This window comes from Tripterygium wilfordii, chromosome 2 (genome assembly GCF_013401445.1).
Source record: "Tripterygium wilfordii isolate XIE 37 chromosome 2, ASM1340144v1, whole genome shotgun sequence".
Lineage (NCBI taxonomy): Eukaryota > Viridiplantae > Streptophyta > Magnoliopsida > Celastrales > Celastraceae > Tripterygium > Tripterygium wilfordii.
Window position 1 is genome coordinate 5,217,613 of NC_052233.1, and position 15,717 is coordinate 5,233,329.

Here is a 15,717-nt window from a genome sequence, read left to right on the forward strand (position 1 = left end):
TTAGGAGACTATGAGGAGGCAGCTTTGGAGCTTGGAGAAGAAGAGGATTTCAGGGGGTTTCTTGATTTCTTTCTCTAATCTTTGTAACAATGACTGCTCTTCTTGATTATATGATATATTTGCACTCTTTGAGGAACTAATCCTCTTGCTAGGGTTCTAATGAAGCCCAACCTTGAATATTGAATGAACTTGCTTTGTAATTCTAGTTTCCTCTTTCTTATTGATTGTTTATGGGTGTGCCTAATGTTTTTGGGTGCTTGATCACCATCTAAATGATTTGTTGCCTAGATTGAAACCAAAAGGAGATCTCTAGGATTTGCCTCTTGCCATAGACGACATATGGTGCATGAATCATAGAAATATAGGGACAGGACCTATACAATCGCTAAATGGTTAATCCACAAATCTTAATGGGTCTTCGTCTTTTGAATCCGATTGTTAGACATTACAGGGATTTGAGATAAATGCTCTTTCGGTGTGACCATACATGGAGCATTTGGGAGGTTAGGGAAACCGATTGTCAATGATTGAATAGAGAATTAGGGATTAACAAATCAAGAGAATTCTATTGGATAGGTGGTGGTGACATTAGGTATCCTAGTACCTTGACTCCTCGATTTATTTATTAATTACTTTTAATTACTTATCATAGTGTTAGTTTATAATCAAACCCAATCTTCACTTTTCCACTTTAGCATAACTTAACCTTAATTGATATTAATTTGAATTGCCAACACATCCTTGTGAGAACGACAATTTACTCATCATTTTATTACTTGTGCAATTTGTGCGCTTACAATTAAATCCATATCAACTGCATTTCCTGACCATCAAGAGAGCACTTAAAAGGAACTATGGATTTTGGGGTGTTCTATAGCTAGGGAGGAAAAAACCAGCTTGTGGCTTTTACAAATAGTGACTATGCTGGATGTTTGGAGGATAGGAAGAGTACATCAGGGTACTTATTTTTGTTAAGTTCTGGAGCTGTGTCTTGGTCATCAAGGAAACAATCTCTGGTCACCTTATCCACTACTAAAGCTGAATTCATTGTAGCTTCATCTTATGCTTGTCAAGCAATATGGTTAAGTGATTCCAAAGTGGTTTATTGTGATAATAGTTCGACAATAAAACTTACAAAGAATTTAGTTCCACATGGTCGAAGCAAGCATATTGATATGAGATTTCATTTTCTTCGAGATCTTACTAGAAATGGAGTTGTGAAAATGGAGCACTGTGGGTCACATGAATAGGTTGTAAATGTTCTAACAAACCCTTTGAAGCTAGAAGCATTTGCAAAAATGAGAAGTATGCTAGGAGTATGCAGGGATTCTTCTATAAACTAATTTCCATGTAGTCAATTTAAGGGAGGAAATATTGAGATTTATTCGGGATCTGTTACGGGGTTAGTGGTCATAGTCGTTAGATTTTTGACCAAGTCTTTATGCTGTTAATAAACCCTATTAATGGGGAGTAGCTTAGGATTTAGTTTGACTTATTCATGTTGGTTTTATCCATGTCTATTAGTGCTGGACGTGGGGTGCATTTCTTTTGTATTCCGAACTTTGTAAAGATATATATATATATATAGTTAGTCTTCATTAAATAAAGGTTGAAGAAGTTCACCAACTCAGAATTTCTCAGTTTACATTTTACACTTTACAAATTCACACTTACAAAGGGGATACACTTTAAGAGAGAGGAAGGATCCAAGAGAGCGACTTTTGGGGTGCCTTGTGGGTAAGTGGGTTTCTTGTCTTTGTTGGTTTCTCAATTGGTTTGCTTGTTGAGAGAGCTTGTAGGAACGAGATAGCACATATAGGCTTGTTCTACTTGTATTGGGTAATCTTGCTTGGTTTGTAATCTTCTCCATATAGTGAAATTGATTCTCTATTGCCTGCGGATGTAGGCAAGTTGTGTCGAACCTCGTATATCACTTGTTTTGTCTCTATACTGCTTTGATTCTAGGATATTATTATTGGTTGATTCTCTGCTTACTTAGGTTGAATTAATTGGTTTAGCCATTCGATTTGGTGCTATTGATTTTTGGGTATTGGTGATTTCAACACAACAAAAGTATGAGAGCTTTGAAGAACTAAAAACGTTGGATGTACGTCTAGCTTCGGATATGAGAACATAACAAGTGCTTGCTTGTGACAGAATGAGAGAGTTGAGGAATAGAAATGCTCAAGACTCAAAAATATTACATAAGTGTTCTAGCTTCTTCTCTACACAATTGCTTTAATAAGTGAGAGATTAAGGTTTGTTAAGCCTTCATTATTTAGATCTTTCAAAAATCTTCTCAATCCCTTTTATCGTAACTGGGGTCACGATGCATGTGTTCACTTGCATGTGTCGCAACAACCCACATGAGTAATATGAAGTCGCTACCAATTAATATTTACAGACGCAATTGGATATTGGACAATCAATGCATGTCTATGTGTACACTAGAGATTTTTTTGAGGTTCAGGAGTCTAATTATATGCGTGGAAGGTGTTAGGCACCCCCACAACATCCATCCAAATGGAACGGTTACCATTTGAGATCTCGAAGATTCTTAGTGTTATCGTGTTGCAAGAAACAATGTATGCATATATATAAAGAATAAAATGCATTAAAAGAATGAGGATTGGGGGTCGGTCGGACCAATATTCTACTCTCAGCTTGTATAACTATATGGATAGAGTAGACGTGGCTTCCAAGTGGTGGTGCATGGCCTTGCTATCGGGGGGATTTGTGGTATCAGACAAACTGGAGATTACATGAATGCATGAGGTGACAAAAGTGTGAGGTGAAAACATGATGGAAATGTAATGTATGCAGGGTAGACGGACTGTGAAAAAATGTTGTACTCTTGAAATACTGCCTATACCTGAGTGGGTGAATAAGGGACACAGACTGTGCAATGCTTTGTTAAGTGCCGGCTACCATGATACTAGTGCATGAGGGATGTGAATGGATGATGGATGTACGGTATGATAAAAGTGTGATACATGAACGATAGAGAAGACATGAAAGAAAACTGATTGTGAGAAATGATACGTGTTCGAGTGTTAAATAGGGGATATGGGCATATGCAGTTCATGTATGACCTCATCTATCATGATGTAGGTGTGGGTGAAATATGGGTCGATGATAAATGCATGATTTTAGGATACCATTCGATTTTCACCTTCATGATGAATCCAATGATCATTGAAATATGCCCCTTTTTATACAATCTAAATGATGTTGGTTTAGGGTATACTTAACTGAGTGATGGTTGACCGCAGATGTGGGTCTTTGCCTTTTACTATCCTTGATCGTCTTTTTTCTCTCTTTCCCCACACGAAAAAGTCGTCCTCATTTTTCAAAATCCATCCCCTTTTTATTTTTCTTTTTTTCCCGCCGTTTTCAAAGGATTTCTTTTCCCCTCTAGATTTCCCTTCTCTCCACTCTTGTCAGGCCATTGTCTGTCACCTATCATCATGTCTAATGATGTCTTCCTCCGATCTAATTGGCCATGTGAATGCGTACTTTCTCTTCTTTTGTTTTTTACGGGAGGTTTTACTTCATGCTAAAGGAAAGGATCCTCATTCGCTAAGTCCCTTTGGGATCTCAATTGGGTTTAAAGGACAGTGGACCGGATATGACTTGTACGTTTTAAGCCCATCTTAATGGGTCAAGACCGGCCATAAGATAACTCGTTTAAGAGTTTTGCTTCTTGTAAGGCACGAAAGAGGGGGGAATGACATGTCAGACTACATTCTTCTAAGAGCAAATGCAATGGTGTGCATTTGCTTGGGTATGGAAGGCAAAAAGTGACCTTTTTCATGGCTCATTAAAAACTTTTGTGCTGCAATAAGACCTATTTATTGGCCTCTTTCTAATTGCCCCAACATGAGGGGATGGAACATTGCATGCTTCCATGTTGTCCCAAAATGTGACTCACATCTCACAATCTCACACACACTCATATTTTTACCTTTAAATCAATATTGAGTCTCACATCTATTATACAAAAATCAAGCCAACAAATTTATACCATTGTACCAATACATTTTGTTGCCCCAACCACATCAGCAAAACGCATTCTCCAATACAACCACATCAACAAAACACAAATCTTCATGCATTACTCATACTCTGATAAAAAATCATCATTGTAGTTGCTCTAATACCCGTACGACTCTAGCATTGATGACGACGCTTTGTTTTCTGAGGGCATGGGCTACTTCCCCGCCTATAAATGGGAAATGCTTGAAAATGGGCCTATTCTTCTAGGATCCGAATATTAATGTATTTTATTCTCGCCCACTTCATTGATACTCAGCCGATCAAATACCCATGTTAGATTGGGGTTTTAAACTTTTAAGTCAAGAAGCTAGGTACGCTTTTGTCACAACAAGAGAAACGAAACGTCGATTGTTTTTTTTTTTGGTATTAGGAAACGTAGATTAAGGTGGCAGTTAATGGGTTATGATCAATTAATAAGTCCTGGGGTGTTGTGGAGGTGATGTTGAAAGTCCAATATGTCGAAATCGGAGTTAGGCAATGTCAGCTTTATAAGTAAAATAATTGAGGTTTGGTGGAAAGGAGTTGGACTGTTGGCCTCACATGTCGTCCTCATATTTCCCATATCTACTGTCAAAAAATCCTAGCTAAACCTGAGAGGTGGGGCCCCAGGCAATGGTCAATTTTATTGAGCTTTGAATAATTTTTATGTTTGGGAATTGGGATAGTGTATGATGGGAGACAATTGGGTTGTTTTTACCAAGGAGAGGAAAGAAGAAAGCAACACATTACACATGCACATCTGCAATGCAAAGGGATTTCATTTATTTGATAATATTGGCTTCTCGGACAAAAGAATAGCAACAAACGTTACTTACACTACCTTTCCTTTTCTCCACGTCCGCATGTATATATATATATATATGTATGTGTGTATATATTCAACGTTCAAACCCAATGCTAGGCTACCTATATATACCATACAGACTTAATTATTATTCTAAAAACCTGAGATGTCCACATCGATCCTTCTCACAAGAGAGCTAGGAAACGTAAGGATTGAGAGTTGTATCTGTTTCATCATACTAGTGAAAGCTAATTAAACCAATCATAGATGCGCCTGGTAGCAGTACTACGTTGGATTGTATATCTCCATTGTTAATTAGCACCTAAATATCAGTGCCCTGGCCAATCAAAAGTTACAATTTGGTAATAATTCAACATGGTATCGCTCTCAAACACAAATAAACTATTGCAATAGACCAGTTCTGATAGATTTTTCTGATATTTTGTACGCATGGTAGCAAAGTTTTTGAAATCAAAACATTGATATGATATATATACTACTATATACTGTACGCAATAAAAGTAGTCTTTCACTTTTTTGTTGTCCCGGAACTTTTTTGAGATAAGTCCACACATGCAATACTATCCATTGACAGTCGCTAACAAGTTAAGTCTAGATAAAGCGTCTTGGAATTCTAGAGCTAGCTAGTAGCTAGTGAAGAAACTGCGCACGCATGCATGGGGAAATTTTGGATTAGAAAATCCAACAAGAACTGAAAAAGTCATCAATGAAGAGACCAGATGAAGTGCACTAGCCTTTGAAGTTGTGTCTCAATCCCTAAACCAAACATACTGATACAGTGTGTTTTGTCTATACCTTCTTGCCTTTAGAATCTTTCAAGTAATGTGTGTTGACAATGTAGCTTGCAAAGAATATTGCTATAGTGTTATGTATTAATAAGTATGTTTGACTAATATCGATAATGAGTTCATCATCATGTTTATCTACACTCATGGCTAGCTAGTGCCTCTGTTCAGTCCAATTGTATTTGCTCAGTCCATGCACCAATCACAATATATATTAACCGAATTTACCACATAGGGCCCGATTCAATGTAGTTGTGTCTTGAATGAGTTATTCATTAAAAAAATAAAAAAAAATAAAAATGATAATGTTCAGGCGTTGATTATCGTTATTATATTATCATTTTTTATTCGGACAAAGAAGTTCAAATTTAGAAAGAAAATTGATAGAAGATAAAAAGCCAAGAAATGGTTGCAGAAACCATTTGAGGTTGGGTTCTTGGGTTTGAAGAATTGATTTGAGGGCAGCTTCCGGAAAAGGCTGCAGAGAGAGTCCAAGACCCAAACATGGTAAAGTTTAGGAAGCCACAATTCTCTTAAGATTTCCCATTCTTTCTCTTCCCCCCCCACCTCCCCCCCCCAAAAAAAAAAAAACACACAACATATTACCTTCCCTGGAAACAAACACGAGTACTTAGCCCTCTGGTTCTCCTAATTAAGGTTTTCTCATCCCAAACACATACACACACAGCCACCCCCCACTCAGAGCAAGCCAGCTAGGGAGAGTCAGAGATCTCTCTCTTACATGGAGCACTACTGCTGGAAGCTGAGATCACAAACATCCTTCACCCGACCATCTCTCATTTACTGTCTCGTCATTTTCGTACTCTTCACCACAACCATGACATGCTGTCTTGGTCAGACCAACTTTCACTTTTTCTCTCTATACTCATCTTTCTTTTTAATTTTCTCCTTAATTAGTTCATTCATGATAGGTCTTGTCCCATGTTTTAGTTTAATCCCTTTCTTTGTAGCAAATAATTCTATGTATTTACTCATGATCTCATTCTTTCTGTGTTATATATATGTGTGTGCAGATATCAGTTTTACTTCAATGTCCGGCAAAGCTGATTTGTATTTTCAGGTGAGTTTGTGTATAATTTTCAACTTACAACATATACATGATTTCGTTTGATTCACCAAAATTATATTTAACCTTAGTCACACACAATCAATTATATAAGTAGTGGTCTTTAAATTAATTCCAAGGAAAGTACCATTTCCGCAGCAGCAGATGGGCACAAGACCTTTTCTTTTTTCTTTTTAAAAAAATAGTAAAAAAATTGATGAAGAGGTGCGCACATCACTTATGTTGCAATTTAGCCAACCCATTTACCACCGACTCCGCTCCACTAGATTCGATCTCAGCATCTGTTTGTCGTCTTCTCTGCATTTCCTGCCCCACCAACCCTAACCCCATGTCTACGTCCTCCCGTGAGCCTTGTTTTAATAAGCAATATATATTATTGGACGGTCATGATTTTTGATTTAACAAACAGGAACAGAAACTTGACAAGAAACCGAGACAAGAAGACAGTAAATTGGGGTCTTCTTCCGGGACCGGGAGTAGGAGGTTGTTGAGCGGGCCAGGGTCGTCGCCACCTCGTTGCAACTCAAAGTGCGGCAAGTGCACGCCTTGTAAGGCCGTTCATGTGCCGGTGCCACCAGGAACGCCGGTGACTGCCGAGTATTACCCGGAGGCCTGGAGGTGCAAATGTGGCAATAGGTTATACATGCCATAAATATCCACCATATATGCTCATATATGTATATCATTTTCCGATCCTTACATATATGCTTTGTCATAAGGTTATGATCATGAGTAGGAGATCGACAACAATATTAGGTTAGTTTAGTCTAGTTAGTTTTGGTTGTCCTGATTATTGAGATGAATACGAAGTATAGTGTCCTCTTAATTATTTATAATATATGCTTTTATTGTATAATATACATGACTAATAATATGTAGCATGATTTGCATTAAACCAATTACTGAGCCTCCAAAATTAGTAGGATCCATAGTTGGCTAAATGGGCCTCTTCGAAGTCTATATCCGAATACATTCCCAACTTCTGAACTCCACAAATTTGTAGAGGTGTTCAACGGACGGGGTACCGGGTTATTAGACCAGGTTTGACCTGGTTCGATTTTTTTTTTGACAAGGTGTTGACCCGTCCGGTAACCCTATTAAGGGGTACTGGATTATCGGGTTATCGAATTTCTCGGATCGGGTTCTGAGTAAATCGGTATTCTTAATAGGGCCAATGCAAACAAAACAACGAGCCCATCTGTTGAAGTGCAAATTAACAATTTGACATTAAAATTTAAAACAGTAAACAGAACAAGTAAAACAAAAGAATTGCTCCTGCTGAAGTGCATCTGTGCATGCCAGTGCCTGCATATTGCATAACTGAACTTGCAATCTCAAATCTGTGACAAATTGACATTAAAAGAGGTAAAAAAAAGAAAAGAATTGCTCCTGCTGCATAACCAATTAACCATAACTTGCACATTCAAAGTTCAAACTTGCAACTAATTATAGGTCCAACAATATAACACATAGCCACATAGCCATATGAAGCAACCGGCTTGAAAAAAAAATGAAGTCGCCACCAATTGATTTTTAGGATGCAATTGGACATCCGTTCTGGTCTACGAGAAAAATGGGCAAGGGGGTCTATTGAGTATGAGGAAGGTGTTAGGCACCCCACAACTCCCGAAAACGGTTACCTTTAAATGTTTTCCTATTTGACTCTAATTTGTTTTTGAAAATCCCATTTTGATGGGTCTTATTGGAATGTAAATGAAAAATCCACTTGGAGTGGTTTGGAGAACAAGGTGCACGGGATCATTGGGGCCATTTCCGGCTTGGCCAAAGATTGGATAAGGTAGCACTTGGAGTGGGTTTGGATATTTGGGAAGAAGGGACTCTTGAGGACTTGGTTGATGTACCAAAAGGGCCCACAATCAAGGAATATTCAATTTAAGTCTTACTCACAATTATGTTCTTCATGAGAAAAGAAAGAATCTATTTATGGCTCATTGAATGGGTCAAATATCTTTAAACTCATCGTTGAGTCCGTAAATAAATTCTCCTAATCCCTAAAAACACATTTGCTTTCAGGATCCACGAAATCCAAATGTTTTCAATGAATGCCAATGGAATGCCAATGGAACCCCAATATCTTGAAGGCTCTTTGGTATTTAAAGAAAACATAAGGATTCCATAATTTAATCTTGATGTGTTTTATTAATGTGAGACGGCTTGGATTAATCCAATGACTAACCCGTTGCATTTATTTTCATTGCATTCAAACAATCCTAACATACATCTAAGCATCATAGCATAGTGTGAGAAATCAAAGTTCTAAACATGCATTCTAATGCAATCATTATTCACAAAATCAATTCCTAATTTCTATATGCTTCTAGCATCCTAAAATATCATGTATGCATTTTCTATTTTACATCCACTATTTTTGCTACACTATTACAAGATTTACATTTTACAAGAATACATGACAAATAATAAAATTAAAAATGAAATTTATACAAATGTATAAAAACCCAATATTGCCCGCGAGGCCCATTGCTTCAATCCAGCCCAAATCCTCTAAGTATCCTTCGGCCCAAGTGGGCTCAAGCCCAGTCCAAGCCCCAACATCAAACACAAAATAATGGGGGGTCAAAATTGTGCTCAAATGTCATAAAAACTCAAATCAAATACAGTCTATATATATTATAAACATGCCCACACAACACATATATACAAATATACAAACTGGAATATATACATATACAAGCACATATACAATATATATATAATATATATGTATATATATACACTGACAAATGCATATATATACATACAACATATACATTCACACACGGGCACCATATATATATATATATATATATATATATATATAATATGCACTAAGACAATATATGCACCACCCATACACGCAAAAGAGATCAAAACAAACTCAAACAACATCTCAGTTCATCATTAGTATAAACAGAATACAGGCATGTAAACATCTCTAAAAACCTGAACAATATACACATGTATATAAACAGGAGCGATCCATATAAACAGATTAATATAAACAAGAGCCCATATAAACAGATCCAAAAGAGCCAATATAATCAAACAAACATGTAAACAAGAACATATAGACAATATAAACATAGGCCATCTAAACGAACATCCGAGCCAGCAACTTGGACATATAGAACAAGTAACACATGAAACCTAAGAAATCATAGAAACCAAAGAAACCAAGTCGGAGAGATACAAAGTATGAATCAAAGATGGAATCAAAGAAAAATAAAGAGATACAAAGATGTGTGCTGAATATTACCTTCAAGAGTTAAAGGAGGAGACACTCTTTTCTCTTCTTCTCTTGTTCTCCGGTTTCTCTCTTGATTTCTTCCCTATTTTCTTTTCTTTCCTCCTCCTTCTCCTTCTTCTCTCCCGATCTCCTCTTCCCTTTTCTCTCCTCTTTCCTCTTCTTTCTCCTTCTTCTCTCCCGATCTCCTCTTCCCTTTTCTCTCCTCTTTCCTCTTCTCCCCTCTTTCTCCTTTTCTTCTTTTTTATTTACCCAATTTCCCCCTACTTTTTCTCTCTTTCTCCCCTACCTTTTCTCTCCTTTCTTCTCCTTTTCCACCGATTTCCTTCCCCTTTTTCTCCTCCCCTTTTTTTTACTTTTCCACCACTTTATCTTTTTTGTTTTTTTGTTTTTATATTTATATTTTTTTTTATAGTTTTGTATTTTTGGCCGGACGAAAATCGGTTACTACAGCTGCCCCCCTTTGTATGTCTTTTATGAAGTAAAAGGCGGACAAAGGTGTAGTTAACCGAATTTCGTACGGAAAGGATAAGGAAAGATGCGCGGGATCACTGTAGCCATTCCCGGCTTGGCTTAAAAAGTGCTCGGGATCATTGGGGCCATTCCCGGCTTGGCCGATGCTTGAATGAAATCCCACTTGGAGTGGGTTTTGTAAATTGAAAAAAACAGTGTGCTCGGGATCATTGGGGTCATCCCCGGCTTGGCCAATGCTTGAATGAAATCCCACTTGGAGTGGGTTTTGTAAATTGAAAAAACAGTGTGCTCGGGATCATTGGGGCCATTCCCGGCTTGGCCAATGCTTGAATGAAATCCCACTTGGAGTGGGTGTTGTAAATTGAAAAAACAGTGTGCTCGGGATCATTGGGGCCATTCCCGGCTTGGCCAATGCTTGAATGAAATCCCACTTGGAGTGGGTGTTGTAAATTGAAAAAACAGTGTGCTCGGGATCATTGGGCCATCCCCGGCTTGGCCAATGCGGCTTGGCCAATGTTTGAATGAAATCCCACTTGGAGTGGTTTTTGTAAATTGAAAAAGACAACGTGCACGGGATCATAGGGCCATCCCCGGCTTGGCCAATGCTTGAATGAAATCCCACTTGGAGTGGTTTTTGTAAATTGAAAAAGACAACGTGCACGGGATCATAGGGCCATCCCCGGCTTGGCCAATGCTTGAATGAAATCCCACTTGGAGTGGGTTTTGTAAATTGAAAAAGACAATGTGCACGGGATCATAGGGCCATCCCCGGCTTGGCCAATGCTTTTTTGTTTGAGAAAAATTGCTCGGGATCACTGGAGCCATTCCCGACTTGGCTGAAAACAGATTTTTTTGTTTTTTGTTTTTTTTTGTTTTGTTTTTTGTTTTTTGTTTTTTGTTTTGTTTTTGTTTTTGTTTTTTTTTTTTTGTTGTTTTTTTTTTTTGTTGTTTTTTTTTTTGTTGTTGTTGTTTTTTTTTTTTTGTTTTGTTTTGTTTTGTTTTTTTTTTTTTTTTTTTTGAGAAAAGCTGCTCGGGAGTTTTTTGTAATCTCACCTTGACAGAAAGATGTTTCGAGCAGATGATATGCTTTGATTTGAGGAGAATGACTACGTCCAAGCGGTATCTTCTGCATAAACCTGCCATAATACAAAGAGGACAAACCATATGCAAAAATGATGCATGTAATGACCTATTTTGCTCAAATATGGCTGTCTCATTAACGAGTGAATGCATGCTCTCTCAAGGCTCTGCCGTCCTCAGTCACGCGTACAGTTGCGAATTGCTAGAACAAATCTGCTTCTTTGTAGGGTTTGATTTTCTGACTCTGGATTTTCAATGTATCTTCTCTATGCCGATTAGCAAAGGCTCTCGCTCATTCCCAAACTCAACCCTTCAGCTATCTGTTTTCTTCTTCTATGCTTATTTGCATGTGTGCCCACTTTTGAGCTCAAGGCTGCCAATTCATCTGGATTTATTTTCATTTCGTTGTGCGCGTCACATGATTATGATCTTCCCTTTCCTGCTAATGCTTACCTCGGCTTCAAATCTTTTATTCAAATCCTTTCCAGCTTAGGATGCCAAAATCCAATCAAATTCCTAGCAAGAGTAATGTCCTAATGCATATTCCACATTTCCTGTCAAAACTTTATCAGTGATAAATTCAATAGTATAGCCATGCATGTCAATTAATGAATGCAGGTGATAACTTTTTGGAACATGGATTGAGAATGGAGTTGGGGTATGAAAAACAGATGCCACAAGTGACAAAACTACAGAAATGAATTTCTTCACCATTTTTATTGAAAGGACGAGTGCCGATTGACAAAGGTATGTACAAGAATGTAGAGAAGTCAAAGGAAGAAGGGACAAACCCAACTTCTCCAAGATGAAATATGTAATAATTCAAAGATTCCACCAAAACTGCCCCAGTTTTGGTGTGCACCCAATTAACAATGATCAAATCTGACTCGTCTGAGACTGTCTCTGAGTCCTCCATTTTTGCCAACAAACTTCTCATTCTGTTTAACGAACAAACAAATGATAGCCTAAAGAGCATCCCAAGAACTGCCCCAGTTTTGGGTGCTTGCCCAAATAACTGTCCTCCAATCTGGCAACTGCGAGGTCGATTCTGTACTCCGCACCAATGTCAATGCAAGACAAGTTAACAACCAACAGACTCGTGTCTCAACCTCCTTTCTTGCAGCCATAATTAGAGTACCCGTGAGGGTTTTCACTCCAATAAAAGTTCTTGTTGTCCCTAATTTTTGCCTAGAGCGCCTTTTCAGGCTTTCACTCTAGCGGGATTTTTCTTATTTTGTCCCTAATTTTGCCTAGAGCGCCCTTTCAGGTTTTCACTCTAGCGGGTCTTTTTTTTTTTTTTTTTTTTTTTTTTTTTTTTTTAAGCATAATACTGCCTGAGAACCTCAACATTTACTGGGTGAGGCAAATCATCTCCATCCATCCTTGTCAAAATTACTGCTCCACCAGAGAATGCTTTCTTCACCACATATGGTCCCTCGTAGGTAGGAGTCCATTTTCCACGGTGATCTTTTTGAGGTGGCTGAATCATCTTTAGCACTAAATCCCCTTCTCTGAAACAACGAGGGCGCACCCTCTTGTGATGTGCTCTTATCATTCGTCTTTGATAAAGCTGTCCTCTACAAAGTGCCCCTAATCTTCTCTCTTCAATAAAATTTAGATGTTCATAACGAGTTCGGACCCACTCCGTCTCATCCAAATTGGCTTCCACCACTACTCTTATCGAGGGGATCTCTACTTCAATGGGAAGAACAGCCTCTGTCCCGTATACTAAAGCAAAAGGACTTTCACCAGTGGATGTACGCACAAAAGTCCGGTACCCATATAAAGCGAAAGGAAGCTTTTCATGCCAATCTTTGTAATTCTCTGTCATCTTCTGGATGATTTTCTTGATATTTTTGTTAGCTGCCTCAACAGCCCCGTTCATCTTGGGACGATAAGGAGATGAATTATGATGCTTGATCTTGAACTGCTCACATAAATCGTTCACCATCTTGCTGTTGAAATTCGTGCCATTATCAGTAATGATCCTTTCGGGAACCCCATAGCGACATACAATATCTTTTCTCAAGAATCGGGCGATAACGTTACTTGTCACTTTAGCATAAGAATTTGCTTCCACCCACTTTGTAAAATAATCAATTGCAACCAGGATGAAACGATGTCCGTTGGAAGCTTTGGGCTCGATAGGGCCAATAACATCGATACCCCACATTGAAAAGGGCCAAGGTGCTGCTAATACCCGCAGAGGGTTCACTGGGACATGAGTTTTATCAGCATAAATCTGGCACTTATGGCATCTGATTGCATATCTAATACAATCTCTTTCCATGGTAAGCCAATAGTAACCGGCTCGCAATATCTTCCTTGCCATTGAATATCCACTCGAATGAGTGCCACATATTCCTTCATGAATCTCTTCCATAATCTGCTTGGCTTCATCAATATCCACGCATCGAAGAAGCACAAATCCCGAGCTTCTCTTATACAATACATTTTTATCCAAGAAAAAAGAGCTTGAGAGTCTTCGGATGGTGCGTTTGTCATTATCTGAGGCCTCTGGAGGGTATTCTCCATTCTCCAAATACTGTTTTACATCATAATACCAGGGTTTGCCATCAGGTTCTGCTACTATATTCAAACAGTGCGCCTGAATTTCACGTTTCTCAATCTTGATAACCTCCACTTCTCCTCGAGGGTCCAAACCAAACATGGCTGCAAAGGTGGCCAAAGCATCTGCCATCTGGTTTTCTTCTCTTGGAATATGATCAAATTCCACACAGTCAAAAAATTTGATCAACTTTTTGATGTGTTGATAATACGGGACGAACTTGGCATCCCTGGTTTCCCATTCGTCACACAATTGCCTGATCACCAATTGAGAGTCACCATAAACCTGAAGCTTTTTAATCCCAACATCAATAGCAGCTTGAATTCCCATGGCACAGGCCTCATACTCGGACACATTATTGGTACAGTTGAAATAAAGCTTAGCAGTAAACGGGGTAACTTTTCCTTCTGGAGAAATAAGCACAGCCCCAATCCCATTACCAACGATATTAGAAGCGCCATCAAACAACATAACCCATCTGTCCATATCTTTCCGACTCTCCATCTCTAAGGACAGGATTTCTCCATCTGGGAACCCTGGATTCATAGGCTGAGAGTCATCAATCGCCTGCTCTGCTAAGTAATCTGCTATTGCACTTCCCTTCACTGCCTTCTGAGCAACATACAAAATATCGTATTCTGACAACAGCATCTGCCATTTTGCAATCCTCCCCGAAAGAGATGGTTTTTCAAAAATATACTTGATCGGATCCATCCTCGAGATCAACCAAGTAGTGTGATAAAGCATATATTGCCTGAGCCTATGCGCAGCCCATGCCAATGAACAACAAGTTTTCTCCAACATGGAGTAGTTTGCCTCACAACTAGTGAATTTCTTGCTCAAGTAGTAGATTGCATGCTCTATCCTCCCGGATGAATCATGTTGCCCTAACATACACCCCATCGAATTGTCCGACACAGTCAAGTAGAGAATAAGCGGGCTCCCAGCAATCGGAGGCATCAAGACCGGTGGATTTTGTAAATACTGTTTAATTCTCTCAAAGGCACTTTGACATTCATCATTCCATTCTGATGGGTTATTCTTCCGAAGTAACTTAAAAATTGGCTCACACGTAGTTGTCAACTGTGAAATGAACCTTGCAATGTAATTGAGTTTCCCTAAGAAACCTCTGACTTCTTTCTCGGTGCGAGGGGCCGGCATCTCTATAATCGCCTTCACTTTATCCGGGTCTACTTCAATACCTCTTCTACTGACAATAAAACCCAACAACTTCCCTGAGGTTGCCCCAAATGTGCATTTCGAGGGATTCAACTTCAATTGGTGCCTTCTCAACCTCTTGAACAACTTCTCCAGGTTAATCACGTGATCTTCATCCTCCTTTGACTTAGCAATCATGTCATCCACATACACCTCAATCTCTTTATGCATCATATCATGAAACAGAGTAACCATGGCTCGCTGATAAGTAGCTCCCGCATTTTTGAGACCAAATGGCATGACTTTGTAACAAAAGGTACCCCATAAAGTGATGAAAGTAGTTTTCTCCTGATCTTCCGGTGCCATCTTAATCTGGTTATATCCTGAGAATCCATCCATGAAGGAGAACGCAAAATGTTTAGCAGTATTGTCTACTAATAT

At 38.7% G+C, this 15,717-nt stretch overlaps 2 protein-coding genes across 2 annotated transcripts; one reads left to right on the plus strand and one right to left on the minus strand.

Annotated features, from left to right (window-relative positions):
- The first annotated feature begins 6,207 nt into the window (after nucleotides 1–6,207).
- Nucleotides 6,208–7,566, plus strand: LOC119980534 (EPIDERMAL PATTERNING FACTOR-like protein 6). Its single transcript, XM_038823269.1, has 3 exons — nucleotides 6,208–6,500; nucleotides 6,681–6,727; nucleotides 7,143–7,566. The coding sequence occupies exons 1-3, from the start codon at nucleotides 6,389–6,391 to the stop codon at nucleotides 7,383–7,385; spliced, it is 402 nt and encodes a 133-aa protein (XP_038679197.1). The 5' UTR covers nucleotides 6,208–6,388; the 3' UTR covers nucleotides 7,386–7,566.
- A 2,052-nt stretch (nucleotides 7,567–9,618) lies between these two features.
- Nucleotides 9,619–15,138, minus strand: LOC120010143 (the record flags this gene model as incomplete). The annotated part of the gene is made up of 4 exons (XM_038860854.1): nucleotides 9,619–9,694; nucleotides 9,803–9,898; nucleotides 12,497–12,597; nucleotides 13,945–15,138. Coding segments are annotated over 4 exons (1,467 nt in total), but the record flags the coding sequence as incomplete, so codon positions are not given.
- Between the last annotated feature and the right edge of the window lie 579 nt (nucleotides 15,139–15,717).